At 40.7% G+C, this 22,836-nt stretch overlaps 1 protein-coding gene across 1 annotated transcript; it reads left to right on the top strand.

The window, feature by feature from the left end:
• The first annotated feature begins 2,017 nt into the window (after window positions 1-2,017).
• KBTBD8 (kelch repeat and BTB domain containing 8) lies at window positions 2,018-12,653 on the top strand. The gene is made up of 4 exons (XM_069811899.1): window positions 2,018-2,084; window positions 4,420-4,630; window positions 5,288-6,402; window positions 8,967-12,653. Exons 1-4 carry the CDS (start codon window positions 2,069-2,071, stop codon window positions 9,428-9,430), a joined length of 1,806 nt encoding a protein of 601 aa, XP_069668000.1. The 5' UTR covers window positions 2,018-2,068; the 3' UTR covers window positions 9,431-12,653.
• The last annotated feature ends 10,183 nt before the right edge of the window (window positions 12,654-22,836 follow it).

Here is a 22,836-nt window from a genome sequence, read left to right as displayed (position 1 = left end):
CTCATTTTGCACCTGTGAGATCCAGCAAATAATATGCAGAGCTGGGTGAAAAAGCCTGGTCCCTAGACTTCCATGGGAGTGCTACACTGTGCTAAACCTGAGAGCTAGGGAGTACTAATGAAGGTTTCCAGAGAGGGGAGTGGGTGATGGCGTATCACACTTGAGAAAGACTTCAGACTGAGATAGTGCTGATATCAACACCTCTTAATTGCCATACAAACAGGTTTAAATATTCTTTTATTTGCTTCACCAAAAACCATACAAAGGTAAGCTATTTCAAGAAAAGCTCGTGCTTTGAAGTACCAGTTCAATGTGGTATCTAGATTTAAAAACATTCTCCACTTCACTTCTGCATTTTGAACACTAATCCAGCCCAGTCCATGCCAAAGGAAATGAACTGTATCAGGCAGTGTCATTTGCTAAAAGGCAAGAGTGGAGGTATTCTCCTTCCCTTCGTTTTATATTTCTAGGGACAATTTTACAGGCCGTGCCATTGCTGAATGGGGAAATTGGAAAACTGCAGAATCGATTTGCAGACGTGAAGTTCTATTTTCTTTTACACCTCCTTCATCAGAGTCTCTATCATCCCAGTGTTGTGTAGTATTATCATCCACAGCAGCCTGGACACCACTGATAATTGCTAAAGTAGGGAAAAGCTATGCCTTGCAAATGAAAGCAAAACCACATAACATGACACTGACTGGTACTATTCTCGCCTTTAAATTAATCTGCTTTAGAGCATTGGTAATGTACCCATGCTACATTATTTCTGAGAGTCAAAGGGAAATATATTTTTAAAATATTTCTTAAATTGGTTTTGTTGACATTTTTTTCTTAACAAAAATTCCCAGTTAAAAGCTGCAAAGTTGTATTAAATCTATTTTGATTAAAACCAGAAAAATATAGTGGACTTCAGAATGCTTCCATTACTTGTTAATTCGTCTTTCATTAACTGCATTTCACAAAGAAGGAAAAAAACCCCAACCAAACAATGACTCTTCCACAGCAAACTTCTGGTAATGACTCAGTTACCAAGAATGAAACCAGTGGCTAGCTGCTGCAGAAAACTGGAAAAGCCGGTGACTATCAGCCACTTCATCTCCGGGATGGAGAAACAGTGCTTTGTGATATTAAAGGTCATTGGCAACAAAATGGTTGCTTGTCTGCTGGAGTCATTCAGCTGCTCTCTGTGTAGGATTGGTACGGCTGATCTGGCTGGCCACAGTGTGCTGGGGGTTACAAACACAGGAAAAATGAAAAAGTCTCCCAGTGTGACAAGCTTTTAGACCAAGTAGCTGATTATAGTTTTTCATGAAAGGTCAATTCAGCCTTGCGCAGCAATGGGTCTTGCATCCAGACACTGTCTTGCCCCTGATGGTGTCCTTGTAGATTTAGGATAGCAGCAGACATTTTCTTTTACCCTTTTCTGCCAGTTTTCCAGCAGCCGCCGTGGCGTCTGCTCTCCCTGACCTGTTGGGCAGACAGCTTCTGGGTGAGCTCCCTTCGGGAGGGTTTGCCCCAGGAGGTGCAGGTCAGTGTGGACAGGAGAGAGGTAGCACAAGGCTTGATAAAGCAGGAATCGGTGGGGATTTACTTATGTAGAGAAGCCATTTCTGCTGGGAGCCCCTGGAGAGGAAAGGACTCTGGGCCAGGGTGTCCACACGTCCCAGCCTGAGGGCCCCAAAATGGCCGCTCCGCCCTGAGGCGCCCGCCTCCTCGTTGCTACGCGACGGGCAGAGCCCGCCCCCTCCAGCCGCCTCCCGGAAACGACAACTCCCAGGCAGCCCGCACGGGAGGAACTACAACTCCCAGCATGCCCCGCGCGCCAGCGGCCGTGCGCCTTAGGCGGCCCGCACTACATTTCCCGGCAGGCAGCGGGGGCGGCGGCCAATCCGCGGGCCCCAGGTTGGTCAGTGCGAGGAGCGGGGTTGGCTTCCGCGGGAGTAAGCGGGTCGCGGAGAGGAAGCGGCGCAGGGGAAGCAGCGCCGGTGACATTTCCTTTCGGGCCGCCCCCCCCCCCCTTACCCCCTCCCCGCCCCTCTCCCGCTGCCGGAGCGGGGCCCCGAGAATGGCAGCGTTAGGAGGTCGGTGCGGCCGGGCCCCCGGAGCGGGTGAACGGGCTGAAGTGAGGGAGCGGCCTGTGGGGTGGGGTCCCTGCTGAGGGGTGTTGGGGCCTATGTGTTGAGGGGTGTCTCTGCGGGGTGTTGGGGGGGGGCGTGTAGAGGAAGGGTGTTGGGGCCTCTCTGGTCAGGGTTGTCGGGGAGGGTGCTCCGTGGGGGGTGTCCGTGGGGAGCACGGTGTGAGGGAGGGGTGCTTGGGGTCCCTGGGCTGAGGGGTGGGTGGGTGGGCCCAGGGGGGCTTGGATGAGGGGGCTTGGAGTGTGGGGTGTCGCTTCCGCGTCGGGAAGGTAATAGCAGAGGAAGGTGCCTGGGAGGTGTCTGTGGGGGTTGGGGTCAGGGGTGTGAGGTAAGAGGACGCCTGAGTGAGGGCCTGTATGTGGGGAGAGAGCAGTATGGCGTGAGGGGAGGTGTGCAGTGGTACTGTGCTTTGTTAGGGTGGAAGGAGGGTTTCCTGTGAGGGACATCCCCACACTGTGGTCTGTGTGAGGGGAGCTGAGCCGAGAGGGTGGAGTGGGGTTGTCCATGGTGAACGGCTTCTATGAAGGTGAGTGTGTAGGGAGTGGAGAAGGGAGGGGTGTCTGAGAAACTAATGCGGAGAGTATTTTGGGGTGATGTTTGGGAGGAACAGAGTTAAAATTTTGAGGTGCAGGTGGGAGGAATATTAATAGAGGAAAAAGGTGCTTGGGGCAGGAGGGAGAAAATGATGGTGATGAAAGTGACTGAGACAGTTTTATGGGGTGAAAGCTGTAATGTGCATAATGTCAAGGATTAAATAGGAAAAACGAATACAGGGATGAGTATCTATTCCAGCACTGGAAGCTGCCTTGATCGCATGTGCTCATTGCCCGAGTGACTGGCAGGGTCAGAGAAGGAACTATTTTGCATCTTTTTCACTGTTAGAAAGTAAATGAAACTCTTCTGCAATGGTAGCTACATCAAAGTTTTCTTGTACATCAAAGCTTTGCTAGGTAGGAAGCCTTGGAACCAATCTAGCAAGGTATTATTTACTTGGAATTTGCTCACTTGTGATTAACATTGTTTCTAAACAAGTACAAGTACAAATTCTCCCCTTCCCTAATGATTGGTTAGTTTTGAATCTTGGAGCTCAGTTACTGTGATAAAGTAAACTCCCCTGTTGTAGATCTTACCTTTAAGTATTTACTGTTGTATTGGGGGGGGGGGAAGAGTGTTTTGAAGACTTTCGTTAACAGTACTTTGAAGAGACACTGACAATATTTGGCCTCGAGCCTGCCATGGGAAATGTGTGCCCAACAGCAGATCCCGACTGATTTAATTGTGACTGTGCTCAAAGCTGTGTCTGAATTCTGAGTAAGAGAAATTGTAACTGCTGTATATCACCACGAGTTAGAATTTAAATCTCCTATTCATCATCAACATTGTTGTTCACTATCCTCTTTACCCCTTTGTGTTGCCCAAAATTTGTTGGAAGCGTTCTCTGTTGCAGTCAGCAGCTTTACCTGATTTGCAGCTCTTACCACCTAATGTTTTTCTTTTGAGCTCGCCTTTGTTGTTGTTGCGTAAAAATTTTGTTGCTATTACGAAACAGATTTTTGTGCTTGAGATATTGCTCAATTTTCACGTTGGGATTTAACTTCATTAGGCATATCGCATGTTACTTAGAAGCATGTACTCCACTTTATATGTTTTCACAATGATATGTGAGCGCCTTCATACCTGAGTAATTTTAAATGGTAATTGTATTTTATTTGTAAAGAAAAACATGTAACTGTATATACAAATTTATGTGAATTTAAGTTTGTTGCCCAACATACTTACTGTAGGGCTGTTTCTTCGTGAGTCTGCGCTATTAACCATCACTTGTGTAAGTTAGGAGACAGTTCCTGTTTCAGTGTAAAGTTAACTATGTACATATAGACTGGCATAATGGTGATGTAGATTGGGGGCTTATTTTATTCTTCTCCATTCTTTGCTTTTTCCATTCTATAAGTCAGTAAGCATTGTGATTCTTGGCTTTATTTTTCCCGTTCCCAGTGATATGTAAAAAATATGAACTATTTATATGATTTTTTTCTTAATTGATATAATTTTATAGGTTAATGGTAATCTGCATGTACATTGGGAAAAGGGAAAAAAAATTGAGGTATCTTTATTCACCCTTGAAAATGTTAGACTTGCTGTTGATGGAAGGTGACAGTGACGAAGTATGGAATATTAATTTGTGCTAATTCTTGTTCGTGCATGTTTTTTTTCGTGTGTGGGGAGTTCTGGGGGGTTGGTTTTCTGTTTTTTATTAAACAGTTTCAATTTTGCTTTTTAGAACCAAGTAAGTTTTCACAAACACTGAACGGAATTCCTTCTTCAAACACAGTCAGCAGTGGAATGGACCCCTTCCATGCTTGTAGTATTCTTCAGCAGCTTAAAACCATGTATGATGAAGGACAACTGACAGATATCGTAGTGGAAGTGGATCATGGGAAAACATTCTCCTGTCATAGGAATGTTCTTGCTGCAATCAGTCCTTATTTCAGGTACGATAGTCCATTGTTCTAGTGGTGATCACCAAAGAAGAACTATAACTTATTTTCATTAAATGAAAATTAAAAAAAAAAAAAATCACACCTATACTAACATTCCATGTAATTATAGATAATATAGTGCATCTAGTAAGTTAAGATTACTGTTCCCTTAATGTCAGTTAATTGTTAGTGTCTGTTTATCAAAGGAAAGTTTCACTGGAGAAAATGTCACATTATTAAAAAAACCCAAACAAAAATGCCTCCAGTATTGAGGGTATCTTGGATACAGTAACAGCATAGTTAAACTACTTGTTTCCTTTTAAAGTTACATATTCTAGCAGGCTAGAATATGCATGCGAAATAACATGTTGAAAGTTGAGTGCAAAGACTTGGATATGTCAAGAGCTTTGCTTGTAAACTGAGTGAATTTTAATATGGGCTTAGAGATAATTAAGCAAGAAATTCCAGCTTGCCACTTTTGTTTCAGTAAGTCTAGAACTGATCTTAAATTTAGGTACCCAAACAGGGCAGTGTAACTTCAGTGATAAGTATATTTGTGCTGATATAAGGGCAAGCACATTGGGATTAGCTGTACAATATAATTTAATTTCTTATACCTGTAGTTAAAAGGTAATTACAAATAAACTGCTAAATATTTTTCTTTTGTAGATCTATGTTCACTAGCGGCCTTACAGAGAGTACCCAGAAAGAAGTTCGTATAGTTGGTGTTGAAGCAGAGTCAATGCATTTAGTATTGAACTATGCATATACCTCCAGAGTAATGCTGACAGAGGCCAACGTTCAAGCTTTGTTCACTGCAGCTAGTATCTTCCAGATCCCTTCCATACAAGACCAGTGTGCTAAATACATGATCAGTCATTTGGACCCACAGAACTCCATTGGGGTATTTATCTTTGCTGATCACTACGGTCATCAGGAACTCAAAGACAGATCACAAGACTACATTCGTAAAAAGTTTCTGAGTGTCACCAAAGAGCAAGAATTTCTTCAGTTGAGAAAAGACCAACTGATAAGTATACTCGACAGTGATGATTTAAATGTAGACAAGGAAGAACATGTTTATGACAGCATTATAAGGTGGTTTGAGCATGAACAAAATAAGAGAGAAGTGCACCTTCCAGAAATATTTGCCAAATGCATCCGTATGCCTCTGTTGGAAGAGACATTTTTAGAGAAAATCCCTCCCGTGTTTGCACAGGCTATGGCCAAAAGCTGTGTACAAAAGGGACAACATAGTGCCAATGGCTATACACAACGGCTTGGAATGACCGCTTCTGAAATGATCATATGCTTTGATGCTGCCCACAAACACTCAGGAAAGAAGCAAACAGTGCCTTGTTTAGATTCGGTCACAGGGAGAGTGTTTAAACTATGCAAGCCACCAAATGACTTGAGGGAGGTTGGAATTCTTGTATCTCCTGATAATGATATTTATATTGCGGGTGGTTACAGACCAAGCAGCAGCGAGGTCTCCATTGACCACAGAGCAGAGAGTGATTTTTGGATGTATGATCACTCTGGCAATAGGTGGATTCCGAAAGCTCCTTTGTTGCGAGCCAGAATAGGCTGCAAATTGGTTCATTGCTGTGGTAAACTGTATGCAATAGGTGGTCGCGTTTATGAAGGAGATGGGCGAAACTCACTCAAGTCTGTGGAGTGTTATGACAGCCGAGAGAACTGTTGGACAGCTGTCTGTCCAATGCCAGTAGCAATGGAGTTTCATAGTGCTGTGGAATATAAGGATAACATCTATGTTTTACAGGGTAAGGTGGTTTGACTGACTATATGGTGTTTTACTGGAAGTGTGGGTTGTTCAATCCAACTGTCTGCACTCTCTTAAGCACCTTAGAAAATCCAAGTTTCCTGGACATTTAAAGAGTGGCCCAGGACAGTGGGGTGGGAAGAAAGCTAGGGAGAGCAGTGGGCGAGGAAGAGGGAGGTTGCTGCTTGAGTTCTTGTGCACTGGGAATGTGTCACTAAGTTGTAGTATTGAGTTATTGCACAAATGGCAGTTTTGGTGGTGTTCTAAGTCAACAGTATAGTATTAAATTTTACTGTGAAATTTCTTTATTAAATCTTCTTTATCTGGGTGAAATGCAGTAGTGTTGAAGAAAATATATAGTCCTATGAAAAAGCACTTTGCATTTTATTTAGCTAAAGCTGTGAAAATTCCTGGTGTCTGTATTCTTGGTGACTTGGAAAAGTCAATTAACCACTGTAGGCCTCCGTTTCCTGCCCTACCCTGCTTTTTGAAGTCATCCTAGTAACTAAGACAGATGATTTATCTCTTTCTAGTTAGCTGTTTCTTTGGTCAGTAATTATAGTACTGCCTTCACATCCTTTCTTCTGGTAAATGATCGGACTTATTGGTGTATTAGATATTGATTCTTAACTGAATGAAAAGGATCATTATGGGAATGGATCAAATAATTTATTCTTCCCTTTTTTTATAGAGATCTTGTATAAAATATGTATTTTTATGTATGCCTGAGCCATGTAGCAGTCTACACTTAAAAAGGCTGAGACTGGTCTATGAGGCTGTAGCAAGAGTCCCAAGAAGTGGAAAGAAAGGAGGAGGGGGTATCTTGGTTATTCTTTGCTAAGGTCCACCTGTGTAAACACCTGCAGAAGTTGGGGTCTTGGATCCATACCAGCTCCCTCTTTGGGTCACTTTCCATACAAAGGAAAGAAACAGGATAGAGAATACTGTAAGGTCATTGTTATTTACCAGAAGTAGTCAGCCTGATTTCTTGACTTTGCATTCCTGCTACTTGGTAAGGTTGGTGAGCTTCTGCATGATTTGCAGAGAGTTTTCTTCTTCTTTCATTGTTTCTGTATCAGGTTTGACTCTTGTTGGTTGTGGCTTTAAATAATTCTGTTACACTAGCAAGTTCTGTCAATCCATCTCTTCTCTTGGGTCAGACATCTGCTTTAGATAAAAGGAATGCTGAAGAATATTTAACATCGTAGAGTATTTGTTCATCCTTTAAATGTTTCTTAGAACTGCTAAGAAGTGGATATTATAAACTATAGAATAAGAGTGCATCTTGTTTACAAATTTTAGCTTCACTAATTCTGTGCTTCAGTGGTTTAAACAACAACTCAATGCTCGCATGAATGAGCAAGCTACTTCACTGGGCTAACGAGCAAATTATAAAGATTCGTCGTATGGGAAATAGGCAACTTTTCTATTTGAGTGTGGTAGATAAAACCTTGATTGAGTTGCACTGAAGTAGTATAAAAAAGTTAACTTTCAATAATTTTTCTAGAGAAAGCTCATAAGTTTGAAGTAGTCAATAAGGATTGATAAGAGTGTTAAAATGCCAACGGAATGCAAGTGTCAGTCGTAGGAGGTTACACTGTGGAACAAAAATGGGTAATCAAAAAATTTATTATCTGTAAGACTTAATCTCTCAAGCTATGTTCCACTCATTTTTACTGTATTATTTCTGTATTCTTTGTTATACTTGAGGTGCTCGGTTACACAGCAGCTTGGTTAAAATTCTTAAAATAGCCATGTGAAATTATATATGATTTGAATTATGCTAATATTTGGCAAATGTTAGGCCTTTCTTCCCCCAGGCTTTACAAAAGACAAGGTGGTCTTTATCCATGTTCTTTTCATCAAGTTTGCAGAGCATGAGCTTTCAGTCATCTGAATCTCCATTATGTACAGTCTGTAGATGCTACTCTGTGCAGTCAACAGAAGAGGCGTTTTATAGTCTAATCGCAAAACTAACGATGAATCAGTAGCTTCTTGCAAGTATTCACCTGGCATCCTTTTAAACAAATCAATCTAAATGTGTAACCTAGCCACCTGATACAAGTAGCTTTAAAATCTGTGTGTAGTACAAGACACAAGTATTTGCTCAGATTTAACAACTTTTCAAGCACTGAATTCTGAGACTCCACAGTCTGTAGATGATGTGTTGTGAAGATGTTACAGAATGAAACAAATACTTCAGACACTTCAAGACTGGAATCTTGAAAGGTGTTGTCCCAAATTACTACTAAGCATGGTTTAGAAGTAGTAAAGGATAGCTAGGAAATATGTAAAATGTTGTATTTCTGTTGTGCTTCAAATTCCTTCTTCTTCAGCTGGAATAGAACCTCAAAGTAGTTTTTACTCATGCTATTAATATTTTTGTAATGCACTTGAAAGAAAGCAGACAATGGTGCTAGGATTTTTGTTATGGGACCAAGGCTTTTAAAAATTGGTAGACTGTTTCTGTCTGTGGAAGAACATACCTGAAAACTTAGTAGCTGCAGAATTGCTGTTCTGGAAATGAAGCATAAGTTATGTTTTATTTTTCCTCTCTCTTTTCAGGGGAATTTTTTCTCTGCTATGATCCTCAGAAGGATTACTGGGGATTTTTGACCCCAATGACTGTGCCTAGAATCCAAGGCTTGGCAACTGTATACAATGACTCCATCTACTACATAGCTGGAACCTGTGGAAACCATCAACGTATGTTTACCGTAGAGGCCTATGACATTGAACAAAATAAGTGGACTCGAAAAAAAGACTTTCCATGTGATCAGTCCATTAATCCGTATATAAAACTCGTACTCCTCAAAAATAAACTCCATCTGTTTGTCAGAGCTACTCAAGTCACTGTTGAAGAACATGTTTTCAGAACCAGCAGGAAGAATTCACTCTACCAGTATGATGAGGTTACTGACCAATGGCAAAAAGTATATGAGACTCCCGATAAGCTCTGGGATTTAGGTCGGCATTTTGAATGTGTTGTTGCTAAATTGTATCCGCAGTGTCTTCAGAAAGTTATTTAAATTTTTTTTTCAGTAACAGGCCTTAGTGATTTCAGTGGTAATCTGATGCTAGAGAAAACATGTCTTAAAAGAAAACAAAGAAATTCTGTCAGTATTTATTGTAAGCTGAAACAGGCAGTTTTTTGTATATGGGGATGGGTGCTCTTTAAAGGTTGCAGTCTGGGGAGGGAATTACTGGTTCAGTTTCATATTTACTGATATTTTCCTGGGAAATGAGAAGGAGGTTACAAAGTGCAATTATCAGCATTTTTTTTTCTGGTAAACACTTAATCATGTCATACTAGAGGGGTGTTTTTGTGGTAAGAGCAAATTAAGTGGAAGAGCCAGGATAACTATGCACTACAGTGAAAGAAAATCTAGCATTAATAGCTAAGGATGTCCAAGATGTTTTGAAGTGACTTTTCTTTATTCTCTTTTTTTTAAATACGGGTAAATTTGAGGCAATATCACTAAGTTGTTGTTTGTTTGGTTTTGGTTTTTTTTTTTTTTAATTTTAGACTGAATACATAGAGGAATGGTAGATCCTGATTCATAATGATTTTTTTTTTGTACTGTTCTTGAAGTCTGCTAAGATGTTTGTGATTTTGTTTGTGCACTACAATTTGGGAGAAAAACTCAAGTCAGAATTGGAACATGGAGTACCTTTGCCCCAGAAGGAGGCCTGTTCAGATTATTGTACCACTTCCTGTCTGGATTTTTGTTAAAATTGAGCTTAATTGATAGGGACAGGAAAAATCCCAACACCTATTTTCTGCCACGTAGATGTAGTGCTGTAAAAACATTTTTTTTTAACACTGCTTAAAACCTTTTTTTCATCCCATAAAGGGCTTTAACCCAAAAGTTGATGGTGCTAGTATGTTTTTAATACTTGTTTGTCTGAAATGGGCTAGCCTTATGCTATTGTTTAAGACAGCCTGTTATTTTTCATTGAGTGTGTGTCTGTCTTGAGGCCCTGTCCTGTCATCATATTGTCTTTTTTAACATAACATTTTTACTGCAGTGGTATTCTTGCACAGAATGGTGACAGGATATGGCCTTAATGATATTGATTTTATTTTTTTCTTTTTGTGTGGAGTGTTCATTCTGTCTCCACTAAAGTACAGTGCTATGGGCAGAGTTGGCACGTGCTCCAGTAATTTGGAAGTGTGGCTTAACTTTACAAGTTGTTTTTCTTTTCTCCCTCCAATCAAGCCCTCAGATAACTTCTATTTCATTCTGATCTATAATGTGAAAATTTGCACTACTGAGCTGTCGTCATTATCCAGTGTATTAAAGCAAAATTGACAGTAAGTGTCCATGGCTTAAATAATCTTAGATGCAAATATAGAATAGGGATCCAATATATTGCAACACTTTTCTCTATGTATTTAACATATAGCTTATTTTTAAGAAGTAAATAAGTTCAAAGTTCAGCCTCTACTTCAGTAGTGAAAACTGGATTTGAAAGGGAAAAGATGAATCCTAAAACTCGTATCAGCTGTAATTTGCCAGGTTTAATTTGTTACAGCTCTAATTTTTGCAGAGCTGTGAGTATGTTATCTTACTCTTCCCTATTTTCTCAAATTGACTTAAGTGAAGCAGTTAACTTGAAATGGCAGTGGCCATCACTGGCTGTAAGTGCTTACCATTATCTGGCTTAACAGCTGATATTTCAGTAAGCCAAATATTTAGCTCATTGTTTATCCCCCTGGCATGGCTGAGGATTTGGATAATGTTTGTTTACTATGTGGTCTTACTGTTCCCAAATGGAATCTTTCTAATACATGAAAATACTCGCCTGGTTCTATTTCTTAATTCTTGCACAAAATGTTTAAAAGGCAAAAACAAACAAAAAAACTGTGAAATGAAAAGGAAAAAAAAAAAAAAGCCTCTTTGCATTACATACCTCATCTTCCAGAGATTCACCAAACCGCTTCTTTAAAATGCGAGCGCGTGAATTTTTTTTCTGAAGTTGAAGTTGACAGTTCTTGCTAAAACTGCATTTTCCAGCAGTGTTGAGGTGTGTTGTTTCTTTGTTTAGTTTTCTTCTGGATACCGTTTTATATATATATATATATATATCTCTCCATAGCCAAGAATAAGAGTTTGTTTTTTTTTTTTAAAGTACAACTAATTTCATTTTTAGAATTATCCTTAGTCCTTGGCTAGCTCTCTTTGCGCTGTTGTAGGCCTCTAGCTGCAAGCTTTCTGAAGCACCCTCCCTAACAGTGTTGCATTTGTGTGTAAAACCTTTTTTTTTTTTTGCAAAGTGTTATGTAACTTTTTTCTTGTTTTTTTGTTTTTTTTTTTAAGCTTGGTTGAATATTTACAAGACTTCTTGCTGCTTTTTGACAATCTTCTATATTTATTTAGTAGAACAAATTTCAATATATTACTTGAAACTATGAAATAGAATTGAGTTAGCAATTGACTGGTCATGTGATGTATAGAAGTACAATATGCTGTGGTTAATTCTGCAGTAGGTTTGTTAATTTTGTTTATCTGCACTAAAGTACGAAGATCTCCATTCTGTTTAACCATTCAAACTGAGGGTGTGATCCAAGTCTGTAATGTGTTTAAAAGCTAAATCCTGGAACTTGCCGTGGGAGTAGAATATACTAAATCTTGTGCATGAGGAGTTTGTTGAGACAGTAATGTTGCTGTGACATTTTGCCAATTCTTAGATGCTTCTACATTTTGCTGAAAGTCAGATTCCTGGTAAAGTTTTGCTTTAGAGTCAGGCTTAAGTAAACTTGCACAGCACAAAAAAAAAAAATAATGCACCAAAGGTACTGATAATATTTAAACAGTAATCTGTACATTTTTCCCCACGTGGTGTTTCTTTTCTGCATTCATTTTTCCCTTTATTAAATGAATTTCTAGCATTGTAAGGACTTACGTGAGTGTAAATCTCTTTTTCCAAAATTATTAGTTACTTTAGAAGGAGACATTTTGTAATTTCCACTTGATTCCATCAGTAAAATTTAGAATAACTAAAAGCAGTTTTGGTGCACCAAACATGCAGTGTATGTATGTTCTACAAGAAATCGAAGAGCTCCCTGTTCATAAGGCTGTTTAGAAGTGGCATCCAACATTCAGTGCTCAGGTATGTTAGTAAGAAGTACTGTAGTCCTATGAGGGCAAATGTGTGGATTTTTAAACATTTTGCCATAATTGCACAATTTTGCATTTTTACTTAATGTCATGTTATGTTTCTTAAAATAAACCTATTGTTGAAATACAATGGAGTTCAGCTGGTTTTGTGATGAATCTCTTGCATGCATTTTAGTAAGTTTCTGAAAATTAACCCAATGAGATATCTTTTTGATGCTTGTTCAGTTCTTCTATTTCTGCGCTTGTGTGTCTCAGCCATATGTAATGTCACCTTTTTTTTTTTTTTTTTTTTTAAGGCAGTACTGTGCTGTTGCTTAAGTTGGAAGTTGCTTCGTTCTGCTTTTTTGTCTCATTCCTTGTGGCTATTCGGGTCTAACTTCTAATTTGCTTACACACAGGTGACATAGTCTTTTCCCTTCCCTTCTTCCCTGCCTTTGGCTGCAGCTGGCATCCCAGCAGGAATGTCAAGTTGGGCTTTCCAGTCTGATAATACTTTATATTGGAAAACCCTGAAATGCTTCTTACTGAGTTTCCCAGCATCCTTACTTAGTAGGGAAGTTAATTCCCAGGTGGTAAAGGGGATGGAGAGAGCACAGTGGTGCTGGTTGCAAAGAAGCCTGCTGCAGAGCTGAGAATGAGAGGCCTCCTCTCCCCTAGCTGTTTAAGCAAAACACCAGCATTATACGTGGCTTCTGATGTAGTGATAGAGCTTAGCGCATCTGCTTGTAAATTATGCTTTTTATTTGAGAACCTTTATTCCCTTTCAGAGACTGTCTAACGACTGTAGCGGTGATGCTAAGTCATTGCTGCCCAGGAAAACAACATGAAGTTCTCTCGTTTGGGAAGGCGCTCCTATTGTCAGGTTCTTGCAGGCATTATTTCCGCCCTCTCACCCCCTCAGCCCCTGCCTGTAAACTTGTCTGGGTGTGATTTGAAGACTGTTCACCTGGCAGTTTGGTCACAGCAGAAGCAATTTGGGAGTCTGGGCTAGTGGTGGTTGTGTATCTTCAGATGAACTCTGCCACATGCGATCAGTAAGTCAGACTGGGTTGGCTGCCTAGGCTGTCCGTGCAGCAGGCTGATGTGGCAGACTGCTCGTGAGCTACGCAGTGCGGTACCCACCTTTCTGGAGGCTGCTGCATGATGATCCTAACCTTGGGTGAGTTTGTGCGAACAGATCCATGCTTCTGGTCACTGGTTCAGAATGGTACACTCCCTCCAGTCAGACTGAATAGCAGCCTGCAGCTCTCCAGTTACAGCACCCAGGGGTCCTAGCCTCTTTGTATTATCACTGGTTTATTTTGTGTGATCACAGCATCGTCCCTCATATAGCTGAGCTCCTTTCCTCCAACCTAGGACAACATGGAGTGGATAATTTTGATATCTTTTCTGTTTGCAGCTTTCCCTGCTAGAGAAGTTAGCCAGCAGCACAAAGGCACTGCTTGCCTTCCTGCATTCGTGTCCAGATCTGCAGCCGCTCTGTTAAAAACCACGGATGTGTCCTCTTGAAGACCTAGCAAAAAAAGCGATGAAGCCAGCACAGAGGAGGTAGGCTTGCTGTTTAACTTACTTTAGTGGGCTGAATAAATCAACAATGCACACTAAACTGTATGCATTCTCTACTTGCTTCCACATCCAAGGACTCAGCTGCGGCCATGAAATGCTAATGGCTGCTCTTAGGCAGACAGGTCTAACTAGATTTGGCTGTACTTCCGTGCTGTCTCTGGAGTTTGCTAATAAAATAGTGAGTGAGAGTCCAAATTGTCCATCCCCAGTATGGAGTTGCAGTTGTAGTTACCAAATACTTGAATGGTAAAAGCATCCTAACCTGAGTCTCCCTGTCTGCTGTCTCCTTTGGAGCACCTTTGCTCTGTCCAAAACTCTAAGGACTTATAAGGGAAAATCCTCTAGTGCCATGTGATGGCAACACGCTAGTATGTAATGAACTATTGGGACTTGAAGAAATCAAGAAAGAGCTGAAGCTGACAAGAACAAAAAAGAGACCTCCCTCTGCGATCCCCAAGGGAAAAAGTTATATCAAAGCAAAATAACAAGAGACTGCAAGAAAAAGATAACCAAATTGCACTGGCTTCCTGAGGACAAATCAAATTAACTTGGGGTCCACAGTTTGGACAAAGCTAAAGTTTCAGAAGCTAACTGGAATTATCTCCTTATAAGTTTGTGGTTTTTTTCTTTTTCTTTTTCTTTTTTTTTTTTTTAACCAGAGGGGGAAAGAAACTGAACCGAGCAGTTGTAGCAGAGGCCTCGGTGAGCGCCTCACTCTTCAGGTACATCTGAATGGTTCTTGTGCTTCACTGCAGTGCTCATGGCTCTTTCAAAAACACGTCAGTGTATCTATGAGTTAAGTAGTAGCTGTTATCTGGTTTATAAAATATGTTTATGGAGATACCTGCAAACTTTCAGCTAAGTCATCAAAGTCATATCTGGAAGGCACTCTGGGTTTGTAATGGCCAGGAAGGGGGATCAGAGCCAAAACTGGGACAGGAGTAGTTCGACCATGTTCTTTGATTCTCTAATTTCTCATTTGCTCTCATGGCAAAAAAATAGATAAATGAATTGGCTCCCTGTGCCCCAAATTTCCTAGTAGCTCTTGTGAAATCCTCTTAACGCTTGGCATGCATTAGAATGTGAAATAATGCACAGCAACGGCTGAGATAACTTTGCGTGGGCAGGTTAACCTTTTCGGGTATGAGGAGGGCTAACAGCTAACTAAGGGAACAGTTTTGCCACAGTTTGCAAATGATTATACTCTCTAAGCCTCAAAGAAGATTTTCCTTCTTTGGACACTAAAGTAAATTGTGATGTATTTTTTGAAGAGAGAAATAGATGGGCACTTGAGAGACTGTTTTTGTCCTGAGAAGGGTGGAATTCTTTTCTGGCCATGTTGTTTTTCCTTTCAGACATCTTTTGAGAAGCGAGGCATGTTATTTTGGAAGCATTTGCTGGAGGAATGGAACACCCACCCCCACCCCCCAAAAATAAAGTAGCATTACTTAAATGAAATAATCCACCAGCTTTGTTCCATGGCAGTCCACTTTCATGAATCCATGCTTTGGTTCTTCATAGACCCAAAGCCATGAAGAAGTATACTCACGTATGCTGCGTGCAAGGGAATATCTCACAGTTGGGCACTCATGTGCAGTCAATAGGTGGAGAAAAAAACACCCAGCCGTTGCTTTCTCTTTATCTCTTTGCAACATGTACTCCCCTCTCTGCCTCTCGAAGGGGGAAAAGTTAGACCGACAAAGCTTGAATCTCCCCCCTTTCTTAACATCTAGTTAAGGTCCCATGTGCCTCACTGCTGGTTTATGTGTTTCTGTACTTCACACAAATAATAATGCAAATATCCACTGTAAAAGGCAGCTATTTATTAACTTAAGCTCAGTTTATGTGATCAAGCTACAGTTTAACAAGTTGTTTCAGGAGTGACAAAGCTAACTGATTTCTAATGTATCTCTCCATAGTGGATTTTCTGAAGTGTAACAGAGGTTGTGTTTTTCAGCTTTCCTTTAGGGGAGGTGGCAGTGGGATCTCTTTCCTTATTAGCCAACTAATTGCACACAAAACCTGTACAGACTCTACATCTCTGAAAGCTTTGACCCTCCACAAAATGTAATTTAAACCAGATGCCATCTCAAAAGTTGAGGTGTGTGTGGTAGCAGATAGAGTGACTGAGCACATGTACAAACCCCTAAATACTGTGTTTCCTCATGGAAAAAATGCTAAAAATCCCCACTTGGAGAACATGTGGCTGGGTTTGACTGTTTTGGAAGGGCTACAGAAGCTTCTTGCATGTCATAAGCTTTGAGTAAAGAAGGCATACGTTTGCCTGAAGAGGAACAAAAGGTGAGTAGATAAAGCATGATGTCCTACTCTTCATAGTACCTGAGTGATGGTGAGGCCTTCCCAGCATGGAAGGACCATTGCTGCATGCATTCTATAGAAATGGATCGCAGGTTTCTCCTATGTCCTACCGCTTTCTGTGGCTGTGGACCAGGACAGAGCCTGGCCCCACAGCCACAACAGCTTGACAGGACAGGAGGCTGTGTGCCCTGACAGCCTGTTACTGTCTTTGAAGTGTGGAGTCTGACCTGTTAAAAGACAGTATGTGCTTATATAGATCTTTAAGTGTCACTAAGTACCAGCAATGGTAACATACCTGTAAAACATCAACCAAAATAGTACCAGATAAATCCATTTAAAGGAATGCTCTCTGTTTTCCCCTGTCTCCTTAGACCTGCACATGACCTCTGTTCTGCAGCTTTTACTGTCACAGAAAGCTGGCAACCTCCAGTCCGAATGTAAGAGGTATGAACTGTATGCTCGGTTTGTGCCAGCTCTTGATTCTCTCTTTTTAATGATGCATATATAGTTTTTTATTATCTGTAAGCTCAGTTCTAAATTTAATTAGACTAATTAATTTGAAGTCAAGATGACATGTGATACATCAGCTGCAGAAAAATATTTGCAGATAAATCTCGAATTAGTTTATACCCTTCCAGTTTGATTCTGTTCATATTCCTTCAGTAACAGATTTCTCCAAACATTCTGAAAAGTTCGGGGCAGGGATATTTGGTAAACATCAAATTAACCTCCCACAGCCAATAAATGAAGTGCTTAAATTGTATTTACTCTGCAATTTTGCATTTTGTTTTTCTTAAACGAAAGAAAGAAAGCATGTACCACATTTTACATCAAAACTAGTATATGGAGAGCAAGTGTTGAGAAGAAAGAGCCATCTGATTAGTCATTCAAATTTCAATTTTTCATAGGCCAATGAAATAGTAAAGGAGAGTTTCTGCTGCTTTTGTCTATCTCGACCACCGATGGAGGTGACCAAGGTTTTCCAAAGTGATTTTGAAACGCATTCTCAACAGTTTGAATTGCTGTTGCATCTGAAGTGCATGCAAATGGTCACAGCCCAATAACTATCAGCAGAAAACCGTTATAATTTAGGCAATTGCTATTAACACAGAGGTGGAAGGAGGGACAATATAATTTCATAAAGGCAAATTCTTGTTTTGATATGGGAAAGCATCAGTCTAAAATGGCTCAGAGCCAAGGGAACTAGCAAGTCTCTGCAAGCAAAGGAGAAAGAACATTTTTGGAAGAAAAAGACTAGCAGCGTAGAAGCTACTTAATTCTGAAAGTCTAAAGGAATTTCACCTTTTGCAATGCCATTAAGTTTTTACAATAACATTCCTAAAGGTGTAGTGTTGAAAGAAATGATTCCCATGAACTCCAGGTCTGGTGTGATTGCAGCCTCTTCAATAGGCAGCATCTGATGACCTCCTATGGGACAGAGCACAGAGGACCACATGCATCTCGAACAATCTGTAATGAATTCTCATTTAAGGATTTATTCCTTTTAGAAGACAGAAAACCACCAGATATGCTTGTTATATTTCAGGCTGTAAAACATTTTTAGATAGAATAACTGGTAGAAGCCATGACCAGTGAGGTAGAAAGAGCCGAGCAAGGTATGTCCAATGGGTATTCTTTCCCTGACAGTGAATTAATGCTGGATACCTGGGGAGACAAGAATGGAGCTAGCTGTCAATACTCCCCAGTCTCCAGCAATTTGCAATCTGCAGTGCCAGAGATGGCATCTTTGTATGTATCCATCCCTCGATGGATTTCTCCCAAGAATTTGTCTTGCTGTCTTTTGACCATTGGAGACTTTTTTAGCATGCTGTTACTATTGTGTGGTTTATGTCCTGTATTTGTGAGAAGAACATCTGAGCTGTCTGCGATAGCACTGGTGGCGGCCTTTCTTATTAATGTAAACTGGGAGCTAGGGCATGGTTTTAAGCATTCATTGTGTCCTTGCAAGGAAGATATTTTTGCTGGGACAATATGAAATAGCATGGATGACTGCATGTGGCTGGCTACAAGGCAGGAAATACAGGTTACAGTAGATGCTGACTTGCAAAGTTAGCTTGGATGAATCATTTTTCTCTTTGTCTGTGTTTACCTTTCTGTTGAGTTTTCTACTCAGATTGGATGAGAACATTACCCTGGCCCACCTACAGTCAGCTTTTTTCTGTGGTTTTTTTTTTTTTCTTGCACTTAAGTAGTGTGTTGCAGCGTCTGGATTATAAACACAGCAGGGGAATGTTTTAAATCCCCCAAACGGGGATTTGCAACATAAGTCTTGTAGAAACATTCTTACTGAATTTGGGTTATATAAACCTCTGCAAAGCACGGACTCGTGTTGTGGACATTGCTCTCTCACTAGTCCAAGTCAACTGCTCGGCTACTGGCAAGAAATTCAGGAAGTTTCTGTACCCCCTGCCCCCACTCCAGGGTGAAATTCACCCCTTGATAAGTGTTTCCATGGCCTGTGAATCCCTTCATTTGTTCTTGAGTGAACAAACTAAGTCTGATGCAGGATTTTAGGTGACCTAGAGGTCATGCAAAAGAATTTCAGCCAGGTTAAAATTGCTATAGCAGGATGGGCAAAGATAGACGCTTTCCGTATGCCAATTCCCCCAGAGGACAGCGGGAGCAGAGCCTGCAGAAATGTGTCGTGAAGAAAGAATAAGTTAATATGTACAGGGAAGAGAGGGAGGAAGGAAAATGGATATCTGACAAATAATTTATTAACATCCACAGAGATCTGACAGAGGCCAGCACTCTGAGCACTGCAAATGGGGAGTTTGTCCTGAATTTGTCCCTGGTGGGCAAAGGACCATCCCTGTTCGTGAAAGGTTAGTTAATGTGGGATGTGGTTGCCTTTCGATGTAATTTGAGGGGTCGGGTGGCAAAGGGTGTTGCAAGTTACAGAAAGGTCTTGCATCTGAGGATACAGCCTCTGATCTCAACCTTTGATCTCAGCTGCATCTGGGGTGGGGGAAGAGTTCAGCACATGGCTTTAAAAGCTGAGTAGGTCGCTGCCAGGGCAGCCAGCAACCGGAGTGCTACAGGGAGGGGAGTCCAAGTGGTACCCACCTCTGCTGAAGGGAGAGCAGCCCCACTGAATGGCGGTTAGTGAGTTCGTATGTCTGGTGCGTGGTGGCTTGCTTGGGTTGAGGGAAACTTGGTACCAGGGAGTCCCTGGATCAACAGGTGAAGCTGCATTAGGCTTGGTTTTGATTTGTCATAGCGCTCTCATTTAACAACAAAAAAACCTCCGACCAGATAGAACAAATGTTGTAGAAAATAATTGTATAGTCCAAGAATGGTCCCCAGTTGGTTTGGCTTACAGAATGGAGGACTGTGATTGTATATGCTGGTTCCAAAAGACAAAAGTTCAATAAATTAAGGAAAGAAGACAGTAATATCAACTGGATTGAGACGTAAGGGTGATGACTGTGCAAAAGACCTGGAATTTCTGTATTCTGAAGTTGTTGATAGTAGCCACAGCCAGTTTCCTAAAGAGGTGGGAAGAACAGTGGATAAAGAAGATCCAGATTGACCAATGAATAACTAACTCTAAAAAAGTAACAGGAATAAAGTAGGAATCCTATAGGGAATGGTGGATGGAGAAGCGGGAAGTCCAGACATGTATAACTTCACAAAAAGGAAATAGGGGTAAAATGAGAGCCTACAAGTGAATTTGAGTCAGACCATGGCTATACAAAGGCAACTCTCATGATTTTCCTCTGCTACAATAACAAGTGAATAAAGGGGGGGAGGTTTCAATGCTCTCTGAGTAAAGCAAAGATAAAATCTGTCAAGGATGGGGTGAGATGTGATTATCTCAAAGAGCTGACAAATTAAATTCCATGCACAATGCAACTGGAGAACAACAAATGAAATGGAATGTTTCCATTCATTTAAATACAGCCCAGAAAATTATAGGTCTGTAATTTTACTTCAGTGGTGTGGCAGGGCCTGAAAAATATTGAGGGGAAAAACCCAGCGTGGTCCTGGAGGTAAATGGGCATTGACATAACAAAACAAGGGCTTCCCAGAGGACATCAAACAGTTTAGAGAACAGCTATTAAAAAGGAAAATCCAAACATAGAAGATTTCCTTGAAGTGGATAGTGGAGAAGGAACTGCTATGGTGCCACATGGAAGTTAAGAGCAAACCTGTAGAAGATGGGGGGCTGGTACAGAGAAACTTTAAGGTGACAAAGGCATGGCTAAGAGAGTGGTAATGGAAGGGGTAATATTAGCCCCATGAGAGAATGGTCCTGGGCCCTTGTTAGTGCCGGTGTCCCCACAAACCATGGGAGTGCCACAGGAGAAATGAGGGGAGAATGTAAATGTATCCCGTTACTGTCTGTTCATTGCCCAGGCTACTAAACTCTGTTAAAACAATCCCTAAAGTTCAGTTCCTCCACGTCAGCCTCTGGAAGCCTTGTTTTACAGTCAGGGAAGTAAGAGTCAACTGATGTGATTTTTATTTTTTAGTGTGCACTACATTTTCATTTAAGTTCAGTTCCTCTCTTTGATTTTTTGTGTGTTATGTAAGAATTAGACTTGATATAGAAAAGCTGGACAATGGAGCTGATACCATAATCTGATTTTATGCTAATGTCTTCTCAATAAATCTCCCATTAAACAGAAAATTAAATGAAATGAACAAATATATTCATAATGTGAGACTTTTAAAGGTGGTGTACAATTAGTCACAGTTTTACAAGCAGAATGAATTGGTGGTAATAAAAATAACCTTTCTTGTTAATCCCTGAAAATATATTTAAAGTTCAGTCTCAACCTTTTTAAAGGACTGCCAAAAAAGATTTTAATTTGAGGGGCCTGAGAATTTTTGCGTATCCTAAACTTTGGTAGATTGTGAATACCAAACATAATGTTAAATAAGGAAATGTGTCCTCGCCCCTTAATCAATTTTATGTTGTCTAATTTCAGAATCTCTAGGATATGTCAATATTTTTGGGAGCTTGGTATTCTCCATAATATTTGAATGGCCTAAATTGGGTAGAATAACCATAAATGGAAACAGTGCAATGAAATGCATACTTGATAAGTAATAAAAGCTCTTAAACATCCTGTCAATGGACAATCATTTCAACATCACCGGTATTACTCTTTAACTTGGATTTTCTTTTAAAATGCCACCCTACAGTAAGGAAGTATAGTTAATGTAATGCTAAAAGACAATTATTTTTTTCTATGGAAAAACTTAGATGATAGGGGATAAAGATTCTGCATCAGAATAAGTTGATCCATATACTCTGGATGCCTGTAATGGAAAAATAATGTTCCACGAATTTCTATCAGACCGTTTTATTACTTAATATCAGAACAGGAGAAACTTTGCAAGTACAATCTTCCTTGCTGCTGAAATTATAACATAGCATCCCTCATATTGTAACAGGACATTTTCATTATTATTTATTATTTTGTTGTTGTAAAAGCCTTCTTAGTTGGACCTCTCCTGATATAGCAATGAAACCTCAGGAAACCCAACAACTTGCCACCCTGGATGTTACCCAGGTAGAAATTGGAGTTCTTAAAGGCTGGATTTATTAAATATTAGCATTTTGGACTATGTTTCCTCCATTTACAATCAGGTTTTGCTCATCTGCCTTGGACAGAGTTCTAGGGCTGTATAGGTTTTCCTTTATGTTGAGTCGAGTAGTTTTTACGTGTGCATTTGCCAGGTGGCCCTCGGAGCAACTAAGTGAAGAGTGCAGCAGCTCTTGGCCCATTTAAAGAGTGCTTTTGAGTGAGGGTACAGACTGACATGGGTTTCTCTACCTGCCCGTTTCCGTGCACACCAGACAGGTTTGCTCCCCAGAGCACAGCACGGCTCTCGTGGCTGCACAGCTCCTGTCCCAGACTTGTAGGCATGTGGTCACCTCGAAACGTGAGCGGTAGTCATGCCTGCTTGGACTTGTCTGTGCAGATATACCTGTGATAATCCTGGACAAGCAATGGAATAAACTGGCTTTAATTTAAAGGCCGATTAAGCACAAGGACTTCTTCCACCAGACCTTCCTCTCGTCTTCCAGTGAAGATCCCGGGCTGTAAATGGCAATGAATCCTCACGTGGGTCTCAGTGGAGCAAAGCTTGTAGCCACACGTGCAGTGCAATCTCTATGTGCTGTAGACTGGACCTGACCACAAGTCCTTTTTGCCCACAGTAGGTCGTAGTGGATGCCAAGGGATGAGGGCAAAAATGAGAGTGGCGTGTGGTGATCCTTCTCCAGTGTAACCTCTCACCCTTTGAGGGCCTCCAGAACCAGCAGTGATACCTTTGCAACACTGAGCATGGATTTACATAAATTTCCTTAAATAAAATGTAAATGAAGCTGAACAGTCTCAGTCTCCAGCAAAAAAGACAGTGAAGAAAAGTTAACAATAGAAAAAAGCAATAAT

Source organism: Haliaeetus albicilla, chromosome 24 (assembly GCF_947461875.1).
Source record: "Haliaeetus albicilla chromosome 24, bHalAlb1.1, whole genome shotgun sequence".
In the NCBI taxonomy this organism is placed as follows: Eukaryota; Metazoa; Chordata; class Aves; order Accipitriformes; family Accipitridae; genus Haliaeetus; species Haliaeetus albicilla.
Note: the sequence above shows the minus strand (reverse complement) of the source record. Positions and strands in the feature narration are given on the sequence as shown.